The 14,549-nt window shown below is 39.2% G+C and overlaps 1 protein-coding gene across 4 annotated transcripts in view; it reads right to left on the bottom strand.

Moving 5' to 3' along the window:
• Window positions 1–14,549, bottom strand: part of HECW1 (HECT, C2 and WW domain containing E3 ubiquitin protein ligase 1) — a 548,017-nt gene that overhangs the window by 52,111 nt on the left and 481,357 nt on the right. For 3 of the 4 annotated variants that reach the window (XM_033088739.1, XM_033088737.1, XM_033088738.1), the window contains 5 exons: window positions 13,483–13,566; window positions 12,967–13,076; window positions 4,355–4,475; window positions 3,460–3,573; window positions 2,465–2,617 (listed from right to left, as the gene is read on the bottom strand). In XM_033088739.1, the coding sequence (XP_032944630.1) occupies window positions 2,465–2,617; window positions 3,460–3,573; window positions 4,355–4,475; window positions 12,967–13,076; window positions 13,483–13,566 (582 nt within the window). Of the gene's footprint in view, window positions 1–1,384; window positions 1,480–2,464; window positions 2,618–3,459; window positions 3,574–4,354; window positions 4,476–12,966; window positions 13,077–13,482; window positions 13,567–14,549 lie in introns of those variants that run through there. The other variant, XM_033088740.1, reaches the window with a different exon arrangement.

The raw sequence follows: 14,549 nt of genomic DNA, 5'->3' as shown, positions 1-14,549 counted from the left end.
GTTATCCACCTTGATGTGGGCTTCTGCTCCACTGCTGTCTGCACAAGTTCTGAGGGCTCATATCCTCCCGAGGCAGAGCCACTTTGTGCTCGTGTCTCCCAAACTACAATATCTAGCCCAGCTGCTCTCCTGCTAACCAGGGCCATAGTTCCAGTTACATATTACTATATCAAGCTGTGTTTATAACAGAAATTGCAAGCTCTACCTGACAAAGAGTGAATTCCTCATCTTTCCTCTATAAACATTGTCTTCTTGACATAACTCTTATCACAGGTACTAGCACCAATCCACCCAATTGTGTGACCAGAAACCTTGCAATTATTTTGTATTTCTCTCACCCTCTCCTCATCATTCAATCAGTGCACTAACTAGTTCAATTTCTTCTCCTTCCGAGATATCCCTAAAGTCAGTCCCTTCTTTTTCAGACACTGGCACTGCCTTAGTTTTGACCCTCCATTTCTCCCTCTGACTTATCAACAGCTTCAGAGATGATCTGGCTCCTTCCTCAAATTTTTCTTCACAATATGGCAAGATTTACTTTTAAAAAACACAACTTCAATTATAGTATGCTCCATATGGGATATGACCACCTGCCTCTCTCTTCTGTTTCTAGACTCACTTTCACCATAACCTCAAAGATCATTGATTCTCTGTGCTAATTTATCTTCACTGCTTGCTGAAGACCCCATTCCCTCCGATGTCTTTCAATTCTTACTTCCAACTCGGTGTCTTTGACATGTCTTTCCTCATCTTCTCTGCTGAGTCTCCTACACAACTGCTCCTTAAGACTTGGTACAAACATCCCCTCTTTTTATAAGATCTACTGGCTTCATTCTCCACTCCCCTAGCCTCTATCTTAGGCTGAGTGAGACACTTTTCCTAGTGATTTAATACAATTCTCTATGTATGCATTTCAGGTGTGTGTGTGTGTGTGTGTGTGTGTGTGTGTGTGTGTGTGTGCGCGCGCGCGCACACACACGTGCAGGTATTATGTACGTATAACCTGGCACTTCAGATTTTGTATTGTAATTGTTGGTTCACTCATGTGTTCTTCCCACTACAGCTATTTGAGGGAAGAGATCTTGCTCATTTCATCTTCGTATCCTTCCAACATATAGTATGTGCTTAATTTATAATTGCTCGATTAATAAAGTTATCCACACTAAATCTAGCATGGTGCTATATGCCATGATATTTGATTAAAATATTTCTTTATTGGTTGTAGATTTCAATTCATGGCCTCTAAGATGCCATCTTAAATTTCATGTTCACAAAGTAAGAGAAAATTGAAGGATTATATTAAGTATAATCTGTGTACATATGTATTCTTGTGTCATGGGTTATAGTTCTCTCTAACTCTGCCTAAATGTGACCTAAGTGAGAGCTGGTGTTTAAGGGTCCGGGTCATAAGTCCCCTTGGCATTGACTTGCCTCCTCTTCTTGCCTGTCTGTATATTTCTGTCTCAGGCTTCTTCATTCCTTTATTGGTAAGTGACAGGAAAAAGAATGACAAGGGACATCTGTTGTTTTGTCATTTATGTTAAATGTTTGATGTAGACATACTCTTGCCTCAGCTCAAGTACTACAGAGCTGAGACTTTTTGGAGAGAGCGGGCATGGCAATAGCTAAAAGCCTTAGCAGAGGTGGGTTATTTGATGCTATAAAACCAAAATGCAAGGATTTGGTCTGTAAGCCCAGGAGGCCCAGCTATCAGCCCAGAAGCTGCCTACATCAGCAGCCACTGCAACACCTCATAAATAAGCAATGTCACATAAGAACCATATTAGCAATCTCTAAGACTCATTTCCTTCTTGATGGTAGGAACTCCTGCAGTGAGAGCAGGAGTGATTTTCAAGTCAGGTGTGGTGGTGACACAGCAGGAAAGTGCATGCATACTACATGTCCATGCAGATTTCTGGAGGCTTCTAATTCCTGAGGTATCTCACCCACAGAACTGCAGAGAATTGACTCATACTTATCTTCTCTCACATATCAATAAGTGGTAATAGATGCTTCAATAGGAGAGAACCAAATAGATAACTAGATTTTTGAGCCTAACGGCTACTTAGAGATCATTTGACTCTACAGCCTTATTTTACAATAAGATGCAGAAGCTGATGTCCACAGCACTAAAGCCATTGGTCCAAAAGTACACAAGTGTCAAAGAATTTGAAATCCACAAATCCCTCCAGAAAGCCGCCAGTGAGGACTCATAATTTTAGTAGAATTATCACTATTCAGGACCTATGTCTACTCACCTTAGTGCCTACTCAGAAGGCAATTACTGCATCTTACATCAATTTGCAGCTGATAATACACTTGCAGTATCTTTAGTAATTTATTTTGTGTTCTGGATGAAGACTAACAGAGTGTTTCTTCTAACGCTCTGTTGTTCACTCTAATCACCCCTCATTTTATTTGGCTCAAAGTGGCCCTTGAGAAATGCTGTTGCCTTCAGACTTACCATTCTAGATGATTTTCCACAAATGCAGACATGGGGCTGATCTGCACCGTGTAAGTATCATTTGCAGAATACTCAAAGAGTCCGTAGTAAGGGTTGAAGAGCTCCTGAGACAAAAGGAAGAAGAACTCTCGCGAAGGACCACTGTAGTCCAGGCTGCAAAGGAAGCAGAGGCCAGCAAGCTCATTATGAGCGAGAGGCAGCGGGACTAACTCTATCTAGGTACTAGTGTGTTCTTTCACAGTTGGTGCTGGTTAAAGCAGAGAGTAGCCTTGTCCTTTTAGAATGGATCCCAATGGAAGTATCAGTTTGCTACAGAAAATGAAGTTGCAATAATTGGTTTGGGGATATTCTTACTCAGTTGTCTGTGAATGAATTCATATGGCAATGTTCCTTAACCTTTTTTTGATCATATGACAGCTATTGGATAAAACACACAGCTGGCTCATTAAAAACAAAGATTTTGTTTGGGGAGGCCTAAGAGAATTTCCTGTCACAGTGTGTGCATGCATGCATGTGTGCATATGTGTGAATTGAAAAGCTTCCAAGTTTATGCTGATATGCCCTCCTAGGTGGGCTTTCCCTCCATGGTTAAGATGGTTTTACATGAAAACACTGAAATGATATCGAAAATTTGGTATGTAGTTGTATACTCATATGCGCACTTTGTGAGGGAGAGGTTTTTGATCAAATACTTGAAAGTGTACACCACGTGAAAAAGTAAAGATCAAGTAGCTTAGGGTGTATTTTTGGCTTATACTTTGACCATGTACCTCAGACTCTAGTACCTGTCAATAATTTTAGGCTTTTGAAGAACATGAAACCTAAAGCTTGGTAATACCTGGAGACAGAAAGTCTTCCTGGGAGGACATGATCAGAATCATCTTGGGGCAAAGGCTTAGAGCCACCCTGCTTCCTTCTTAAGAAAAATCACCCAAAATCCAGGGGCTCTGGTCCACACACACTGAGGTGTCTGCATAAAACTACTGGTCTCTCACCCCTCCTCTCCAACAAAGGTGACGTAGAGCTTGTTTCGCTGGAGTTCTTTCCGAGAATAGGCCATCACCTGATTGAAGGTTCCCTCCAACAAGTGGTCCCTACGAATTATGAGCCTGGGAAGGAGAAGAAGCCATGTGGGTAGTGAGAAGTGACTCAGAGCTCCAAAGTTGGAGAGGGTTCTTGGGAAGTGGTGAATGCCCAGGCAGGCCTACAGTCTGACTCCCCAGCCTCTCCAAAGAGGTAGATTCCATCAGTAGAGTGATGGACTTTTTCAAACACTTTTCAAAACATTGGGAGCACAAGGACAACATGTACCCTTTTATAATTGGATACATTCCATCCTACTGGATTCCTTTATGGATTTTTTAAAAAATAAATTCCTAAAAGAATATCTTTAGTTGGATTCCTGAGTTTGTATTTGGCTTTTCAAGATGAAAACAATAAACCCAGAAGGGAAAAATAAAACCGCACAACTTTTTACTTAGCCGCCAATTACAAAGTTACAAAGAGTCCATGAATTTGATTAATGAGTTAAATTTGTCCCAAGAATAAGTAAAGGGAAATATAAAAATTTTTTATTTGGTTCAAGATTTCTTGTTTTCTGAAAAGATTTACCACTAATTTTACGTATGACTTTTTCTAAAATCTACTCTTCTTTCTCTCTCGTTTGCCTTTCTCTTCCCTTCCCTTTCTGCCTCCCTTCCAATTTCTTAACTTCCTTTCTTCTTTCTTCCCAACTTCCTAACATTTTTCCTTCCTCCTTCCTCCTTTCTGTGAACACAGCATATCATGGTGTGGTAGCAGTTATGTTCACATATATAAAAAACAAACATATAGGGGAGAAAGAGAGAAAAAATGCCATCTGAATTCTGGGCCAAGTACTGGAACACTCACTTAATCTTTCCTGGACCCTGACCAAATCCTTTGGCTTCCAGTTTTCGGTAGAAATTGCGGAGCTTGGCCTCAAAGTCTCTCCGGTAGGGTGAAGGAGCTCTTGCACTGGCTCTCTGTAAACCTGCAGAAAGAAGCACTTGGGTTTAAGGTCAACACTGTTTATTGAAGAACAAGTACACAGAGCAACAGTGGTGGAAGAGCCAACCAGAAGCACATTCCTGTGTCTTCATATTTTTCTTTTCCAAGATATTTCCCTTAATTTCCATCACTCCCTCAGTTATTTTTATAGTAAATAGAAATAATATAATAAAGAAAAAATGAATTATTCTGACAATAAATATGTGTCTCCCACTCCATTTCAAGTTGTGGTTCTCTTAAAAATACCTTGATGAGCATATTTCTTGGCTTAATTGTCCTTAAATAATCTAAAACAACATAAAGCTAGACTAAACTTTTCTTGTAAGTCACTATATTTAAGAAGTGATTGCAACTCTAATGAGACAACTAAGACTGTAATATATGTATACGTTGTACTTCTCTAAGTATATTGATATTGATGCTAAAATAAACATACTTGTCCACTAGAGCTCATAGCATTAAGGATTTCATATTAGATTACCTTTCATCATATGGGCAAAATTTATAATAATTAATAATATAACTAATACTAATAATACAATAATAATTAATAATATAACTAATAACTAATACTATTAATAATAATAATTTATTGGCTCTATATAGAGGAGAGTTTTTCTATCACCTAGAGTATTCTGTAAATGCTTTATTATCTTTATATACTTTTTAATGAAAAAACATAATGGAAAAAATAACAATCTTCTCCAAGTTTTACAGACGGCCAGATCATGGTTTGTCCCTTTGACAACTATTTACTAGTTACTATATTCCAGGTATTTAATTTATAATCTAGAGAAGACTGATACCAACAAGTCACAGAAATTAGAATATAATTACAAGTTGAGATGACTGCTACCCATGAAGAAAATTAACTCATTTCTCTGAGATCACAGAACACTCTGACCAGATTCAGGAAGGTTTCCCTGTGGAAGATATGAAGCCTAAGTAAGCATGAATGAAACTGAAAGAGTCATGAAAGGCTTCCACTTAACTAAAATAAGAGACATGTTGCGAGAAAATGAGCAATCTGGGTAGAGAATCAGCATGTGCAAAGGTAATGCGGCAGAATAGAACAGAAAGTGGTAAACTGGAGCACAGATACAAGGATCAGAGTGATGTAAAACAAGGCTTGAGAGGTGGGCAGGAGATAGATCAAACTCGATAAGGTATACTAAGTTAAGAAATTCTGTTTAATGTTAAACACAATAGGAAGCCATTGCTTAAGGGCTGACCTAATATGACTTGAGTTATTAAAAAAATGTCAGTCTTTCTGCAGTAGAGAGAAAAAACTGGAAAGAAACAGAGTGGATGTAAAGAGTCTAAATTGGACAGAGGTGGTGTCAGTGGAGACGAGAAGTGGATAGATTGGGGATGGATTTAAGAGGCAACAAATTGGATATAGGTAGTGAGGGAGAGGTGGGCTTCAGATTTCATCACTGAATAGATTGTTGTGACATTCATTGAGATTGGGAACAATAGAAAAAGACCAAAATTGGTGGTGGAGGGGATCATGAATTTAGTCTTTGATGGTGGTAACTTTGAATATCTAATTGGAAAGGGATATAGTTTGAGAAAGAAGAGAAAAAACTTTGGACGGAATTTTGAGAATGGTAAGAAGCAAAAGATGAGTCTGCAAAGGTGGTCAATGAAGTAAATGAAGTACATTGAGTGGTCACAGAAGCTAACTGAAGAGGCAACTTAAGGGGGAGAGCAGTCAGTAATGTTAAATGTGGCTGAAAGATCTGGAGGAGAGCTGAGAACATTGGACTGAGTGACCAGAAGTCGTGGCAACCTTAGTGAAGGCACCTGCTCTAATGTACATGTCTGGAGGGAAATCAAGGGGGCAGGCTTGATAAGACATCTGCTTTAATGTACACGCATGAAGGGAGAACATGGGAGTAAGCTTGAAAAGCTTATAAGATTGGTAGCTAGCAGTTGAGAAAGTATCTGACTAATGCTTTCAATTTTCTCTGTGAAGCAAGAAGCAGAAGTATTCTTCTGTGAATAGAGACACAGAGGGTTGGAGGTTTGAGTGGGGTGGAAATGTTTCAAATAGCAGTAGAGAAGAGAATACGTTCACCAAGGAAATGCAGTAGAATTTTCTTTTGGGTGTAAAAGGTCCATGTGAGGTGAGAGATGATTAATTTATAATTAATAATCTGCTCTGTCAGTTGAATTTGCCCAAGAATATATGACTACAAACGTAGAGGAGCCACATAGTAAGGTTTGTCTGGGGGGGGAGTTCTGCTAGAATGTACAAATAAAATGGAGAGAATCAGGAGAATTTAGGGCTTTGGTAAGGATGTTACTGAAATGATGAACTTTGGCATCTATGCTAGATAAGGGAAAGACAGAAAGGAAAGGAGAGGCATCCATGAACTGGAGGTCTTGATGAGACTAAAGGATTGCAATAGGGAGAGGAGTTGAATAAGAATATTGGATAGGAGCAGGGTGCTTGAATCAGTAATTTTAGAGATGGTAACAAAGGCAAGAAGATGACTTTGGGAACAAGTTTTCAAGGTGGAAGAAGAGAAGATCACTGCAGACAAGGAAATGTAGGAACTGGGAAGCCAGGGAACTGAATGGGTGTCCTTGTGGATATGGAAATCATCCAGATGATAGAGGGATGTGGGAAGGAGAAGGAGACATGATGCAGGTGCCACAGTCTTTGAGAATGCGAAAAAGGTTAGTAGATGACAGTAACTAGGAGGGGAGATACAGCTGAGTGGTGTAAGCAAGGAGGGCACCAGCCCACCTTTGGGCCCTGCAGCACCTGAGTTGTGAGGAACCAGTAACCACAACTTGAAAACAAGAAGTGTCTTTAATGAAATGTTAGGTTTCAGGATACAGTTAGAACTAGAATACAAGTCTGTAGGTGCAAGTGTAATTTTATGTCTAGCAGATTACAGTATACTTTATAATATGACTTTTACTACTACTGGTACTACCACTATCCCCATGGTCACTACTACGCATTTTACAAAGTACTTTGGTATAAACATCTATGATTCACTGTTCTTGGACCATCCAGGTAAATTTCATAAAGGCCTGAAAAATGGGAATTGCAAAATTTAATATCACTCTATATTCGGATTACATAATTAGGACCCCATGGTCAAAGGTAGGAGAATACAGAATTAAGCACTTTGACAAAATGAAGTGGATGAGTTTTTGGATTCATGGCATCAATAACATATTTATCACGAAAGTTGATTCCTTTTATAAAAGTTATCCAAATAATCCTCATTTAGCAAATAATTTTAATGTCTCTCATTTTTCTATTTCCAATGTAATATCTCTCATTCATAATGATGTTAAAATCATACTTTATTGCCAAGGTTTGAATCAAAGTGTAGACATTTGTAAGGCTGGGACAATGTCTATAATAAAATGGCAGATCATCATGCAGACCAACAGTTTAATCAAATGGAAGGCTTTTCTCCCCAAAAGTAAATCCCATTGCACACTGGAAATGATTGTTCTAATGCTGGCTCTGACAAAGCTACTGGTCAACTTTCCCCCAGGCTATGGCAAATCAATTATATTGTATGTATTGGGAATTTCTTTAACAATGACATTGGTACACTTGTTTGGAGGAAGTAAGAAAATTGTGATACTGGATCCAGTCAAGATGGCAGAATATGTAAACATTGTGTTTGCTTTCTCTCATGACCATATCAAAATTATAAATAAAATACAGAACAACAATCATTGAGAATCACCCAAAATCTGGCTGAACAGAAGCCCTAAAACTAAGGATTGACAGAAGAAGCCACATCAAGACTGGTAGGAAGGGTGAAGACACAGAATGGGACTGGTTCCCATAAAAATTGGGAGGGATATCTCAGCTGCAGAGGTCTCCCCTGAGGAGTGGGTGGTCCCAGCCCCCACAGCCAAGGTTTCAGTGCTGTGAAGAGACATCCATACAACTTCTGGCTGTGAAAACCAGTGAAGATTGTGGCTGAGTGAGACAAAGAATGGTTGGAGTCCCAGGCGCAAGGACTTACTTGCTGATGTACTCACTCTTTCTGAGCTCCAGAGCTGGGGCAGCATCATGAAAGGTCCAGGAATATACGGGGAAGAACTGAGTTGTCTGGCTTCAGGCCAAAGGCTGGAGGGGAAGCTTTCTCCTAGACAAGTGCTGGCAGAAACTATTGTTCCTTTGTTGAGCCCTCACCCCTCCCAGTGTGCAGATGCAGGCAGCCTCAGTATCTGAGTCTCCATCAACCTGGCTAACACCATTTGTTCACTCTGATTCCCTGAGAGCCCACCCCAACCAACTTGTGGGTCCATCCAAGCCACTTCCAGTGGCTTTTCCATACAAAGGGTCTGTCTTGGTTCATGCTGCAAACCTTCATAAAAGTCTCTCAAAGGTTCACAAACCCCAAACAAGCAGAATCCGGCTTCAGCATACCTCTTTCTAAGCAACCCTAAGAATGGCAGTGGTGGCAGCTTGCCTCAGTTCATAAGTTAGCCCCTCCCAGGCACCGCAAAGCCCAGCATGGGTTGAAGACATCTTCAGATCACTTTGTGGCTCATGCCAGGTGGCCCTGGGAAGGGCAGAGGCAACAGCTGAAACTGACCTGTGGAGGGGTCCCTCCCAGGACACTCTGGGGCCAGCACACCTGGTAGCCGGTTTTGGACAAAGCCAGAGCACCACAAGAGCACCTCCATAGATGACACAACGGAAGGGCAAACTGAGCAGGAATCAGAGCCCTGCTAAAGCAAATTCAGCTCTGTAGGAACAGCCATTGCACAACAGCTCCTCTACTTTTACAGCCAGTCCTCACAAACATCAGCTGAGGGTCAATCCCTCCCATTGACATGCAAACAGCAACCAAGGCTCAACTACAACAGGAGGGCACACACAACCTACACAAGTGACATACCTGCAGAACTCAGCTCAAGTGACAAGAGAGACTTTGCCACTGGGCCCCATAGGACACCTACTACATAAGGTCACTCTACTAAGAACAGGAGAGATAACAGCCATATCTAATAATAGAAACAAACACAGGGAGGCAACCAAAATGGGGAGACAAAAAATCATGTCACAATCACAAATGAAAGAACAGAACGAAGTTCAAGAAAAAGCTAAACAAAACACAGACAAGCAATCTACCACACACAGTGCTCAAAACACTGGTTATAAGGATGCTTAATGATCTCTGGGAGAACTTCAACGCAGAGATAGTAAACATAAAAGTGGAGATAGAAAACCTAAAAAAGAACCAGTGAGAAATGAAGAATACAATAATGGAAATGAAGAATACATTACAAGGAATCAACAGTAGATTAGGTGAAGAAGAGGATCAAATCAATGATTTGTTAGGTTGGTGCACAAGTAATTGCAGTTTCTGCAATTATTTTTAACCTTTTAAACTGCAATTACTTTTGCACCAACCTAATAGAAGATATGTTAATAGAAAACATGCAATGAGAACAGCAAAGTGAAAAAAGAATAAAAGAAAAAAATGTGGAGAGTTCAAGTGACCTCTGGGATAACTCAGGCATACCAACATTCACATTATAGGAGTTCCAGAAAGAGAAGAGAGAGAACAAGGACTTGAAAACCTATTTGAAGAAATAATGACAGAAAACTTCCCTAACCTGGTGAAGGAAATAGACATATAAGCCCAGGCAGCACAGGGAGTCCCAAACTAGATGAACCCAAAGAGGCCCACTCAAGACACATAATTAAAATGCCAAAGGTTAAAGACAAAGAGAGAATCTTAAAAGCAGCAAGAAAAAAAGCAGTTAGTTACCTACAAGGAAGTTCCCATAAGACTGTCAGCTGATTTCTCAACAGAAATTTTGCAGGCCAGAAGGGATTGGCAGGAAATATTCAAAGTTATGAAAAGCTAGGACCTACAACCAAAATTACTCTACCCAGCAAAGCTATCATTTAGAAGTGAACGACAGATAAAGAGCATACCAGACAAGAAAAAGCTAAAGGAGTTCATCACCACCAAACAAGGATTACAAGGAATCTTAAAGGGAATTCTTTAGGATGAAAAACAAAAACAAAAAAGATCAAAATATGAATAATAAAATGGCAATAGCTACATATGTATGAACAATTACATTAAATGTAAATGGATTAAATACTCCAATGAAAAAATAGAGTGGCTGAATGGATAAGAAAACAAGACCCTTACACATGCTGCCTACAAGAGACTCACTTCAGATTGAAAGACACACAAAGACTGAAAGTAAATGGATGGAAAAAGGTATTTCGTGAAAATAGAAACAGACAAAAAAGGTGAAGTAGCAATACTTATACTAGACAAAATAGATTTTAAAACAAAGGCCATAACAAGAGACAAATAAGGACCCAGTAATCCCCCTTCTGGGTGTTTATCTGTAGAAACCCAACGACTACTTTGATGGGACATTTCCATCCACATGTTCATTGCAGCATTGTTTAAAATGGCTAAGATGTGGAGGCAGCCTGGGTATCTGTCGATGGTTGAATGGATAAAGAAGAAGTGTTACATATAAGCAATGGAATGTTGCTTGGCCATGGAAGGGAATGGGTTCTTGCCATCTGCAGCTGCATGGATCGACCTGGAGGGTATGATGCTGAGTGGACTATGTCAGACAGAGAAAGACAGATGCAATGTGATTTCCTTTATATGTGGAATCTAAAGAACAAAACAAACAAACAAACACATAAAACAGAAACAAACTCATAGATACAGAGAACATTTTGATGGTTGCTGGATGGGAGGGGGTTGGGAGTGGGTGAAAAAGGGGACGGAATTAAGAAATACAAATTGATAGTTACAAAATAGTAATGGGAATGTAAAATATAGCATAGGGAAAAAAGTCAATAATATGATAATAACTATGTATAGTGTCAGGTGGGTACTAAACTAATCAGGGGGATAATTGCTTAAATTATATAAATGTCTAACTGACCACTATGCTATACACCTGAAATTAGTATAAAATAATGTTGAATGTCAACCATAATTGAAAAATTTTAAAAAGGTGGGGGGAGTGTGAAGGGGAATAAGAGACTCAAATCTCCAGGTATAAAACAAGTTAAGTCATGGGGATGTAATGTACAGCATAGGGAATATAGTCAATAATATTGTGATAGCGTGGTACAGTGTCAAATGGTTGCTAGACTTATACTGGTGATCACTTCTTTAGGTATACAAATGTTAAATAACTATGGTGTGTACTTGAAACTAATATAATATTGTATGTTAGCTATATTTTAAAGAAATCTTTAAAGAGAGAGTGATACTGACTTAATAACAGTTTGACAATTAACAAAATTACCTCTAAGAGACAGTTCTGAATGTCCAATACTTGGAAGAGCCAAACTAAAGGATATTCTAGTTTTAGAGACCTATAGCAGTATTGAGTGACACTAAGACATCCCTTTTGAGAGCAGAGAATATTGCTAAATTCTGTTTCTCTTCTGAATTCCCCATTAGCTTCAGAAGCCAATCTTGGAGTCTGACTCTTGAGGTTGTAAGATAATAAGTTACTAGATTTTTCAAACTAACTTCCTTTACTTTTAAAGTTATTTTTAAAATGGGGTTACCACAGGGATCCACAACAATGTGATAATGCAAACCGAATAAATGGGGGAAAAGTCTCTGATATCTAGATCCTGTTTGGAGATATGACTCTGACTTAAGTTAATTATTTTGATGTATCTAGGAAACAGTACCTTCCTTTTTCACTAAACACTTCTATATAGATTTCCTCACTTGGAATGGGAAATGCCTACAAAAAATTCTTGTATCATGAGTAAAGTTATTCAATACATAAAGAAAAGTTCAGGGTAACCACATTACAGCATGTAAGGGCGCTCTTTGGTATCTTCCTAAGGACATAATGGTGGTTCCTAGTAACAATATAATCTAGTAACTCCTTTACAACTAAAGAAAAGTTGCCAGAATTGGTATCTAATAGCATTCTGAGTCATAGGACAAATGTTTCAGAAAGTGCTCTTCCCTTTTAAATGGTTGTGAAATGCATTCGGAATGTAATAGCAATTTAGAGCAGGGTCTGGCAGACTTTTTCTGTAAAGGGACAGATAATAAATATTTTAGGCTTTTTGGGCCATATGGTCTCTGTTACTACTACTTAACTCTGCTGTTGTAGTATGAAATTTGCCATAGAAAATATCTAAATAAACAGGTGTGTCTGGGTTCTAATAACATTTTATTTATAGACACAGAAATTTGAATTTTATATAATTTACACGTCATGAAATATTGGTTTTGTAAAAAAATTTCAAACCATTTAAAAATGTAAAATGCATTCTAGCCTTGGGGCATTACAAAAATAGGTGGTAATTTGTCAACACCCAATTTAGGCAGTGTGCACTCGATCAGAAAATTGAGTGGGGGCAGAGAGAAAGGAAAAACATACATTTACCCTTCTTCCACCTTCTTCTGGTAGAAACACAGATGGCCATTTACAGGAGATACACTGCCAGACACTCAAGTTACCTGGGGAGTTCTGAGGTGAGGAACAAGGAGAACAGCGGGGAGAGAAGCTGTACCCAGGGTGGAAGGCAGCCTGCAGTGGGATGTAGGACATAATCTCTTCTTCAAAGAGACTGCAAAGCAAAAAAAAAAAAAAAAAAAAAAAAAAAAAAATTAGTTCTCTGTCCATGAGAGAGTGTTTATGAATTTGGGTAATAACAGTTACACTTCTCACAAAACAACAAAAGCACTTAGATTCAGATGCAGTATTAAAAAGATAGGCACATTCAGCATGCAAATGCTCAGTGTAAACCCTAATTAATCCTACAACAAAGTCTCCATCAAGTACTATATATAGCTCTTGTTACCTGAGTTATAAATACAAAGAAGGCAATGGATAGCAGGTACAAGGATGGGCTCTACTTCAGTTGCAGCTACGAGAAACCTCTAGACCAAATGGTGAGTGTTTCAGTTAGGCTGTAGTGGAGGTGAACAGCCCAGGGTAGCTTTTCCAGAGTTGCTTCAGGCTTAGCCCCTTACCTCAACAAAATAACTAGATCTGCATCACAGGACAACTTTTCAAGCCCATGATTACCCTCAGTCCGGATGTAATGGATTTTCTCCCTAGGATAATGTGGGAAAGAAAATAAGAGTTACACCCCAACACATAAGCTAAGAAATGAATTCTTTTCTGATCCATTTTTTCTCTCCAGTGTGGCTGAAGAGTGATGTTCTAATTAGTGTTCAGTGTATTTCATGGCATTTTAAGTTTGTATTGCAGGTTCCTGTGATGCTCTACAAGGAATTGCCTCTCCTTATTCTCACACTCAGACAGAAGCTAAGGACCACAGCAAAGGTAGGTCCGCGAATAGCTATGACAATCAGCAGTGAGGCTAGGTAAGGAGAGCTGCTGGAGGGCTCTTGTGGGCTCGTGACATCTTGGAAACCATGGAAAGAAAGACCATGGTTTTTGGTCTTAAGACACATCATGGGACGTGTTTTAAGAAACCTTATGCCTGATGAAAAATGTATGAGGCCATGCTGGGCACAAAGAGAGTCTGGCCTCCAGAACACATGAGGGTCTCCCAGGTCGTTCTGAGCACAGGCATCAGTGTCTCTCTGTTTGATTACAATTCATGCATTCTGATCCTTTTTCACAACTTCCAACTCCAATCTGGCAAAGTATTCCAATGAGTGTATGGATAAATAGCATTTATTTTGATTAAATGAACTTTGTAATTGGCTTCTCTGACATTCAAATATTTGAATATTACGAACACCACAGCCAAAAATCATTCGATTGTATGCATGCTTCAAAGATGTTTTTCCCCCCTTTTTTGAAGCAATGCCTCAAAAACTGGGAACACTTAGTGACTGATTTTTTTAAAATATTCAACTTTTTTCTTTTTTTTTGCATGTTGGAATGCTAACACCCAATGTGATGGTGTTAGGAAGTGGGACCTTTAGGATGTGATTAGATCCTGAATGAGATTAGTTCCCTTATAAAAGACTCCATAGTTGCTTCTGCCATGTGAGGATATGAGAAGCCTGTAACCTGGAAGAGGGCCCTCACTCTGACTATTGTGGCACCCTGAATCTTGGACTTC

Source organism: Rhinolophus ferrumequinum, chromosome 20 (genome assembly GCF_004115265.2).
Source record: "Rhinolophus ferrumequinum isolate MPI-CBG mRhiFer1 chromosome 20, mRhiFer1_v1.p, whole genome shotgun sequence".
Lineage (NCBI taxonomy): Eukaryota > Metazoa > Chordata > Mammalia > Chiroptera > Rhinolophidae > Rhinolophus > Rhinolophus ferrumequinum.
This window is presented reverse-complemented; position numbering and strand designations above follow the sequence as displayed.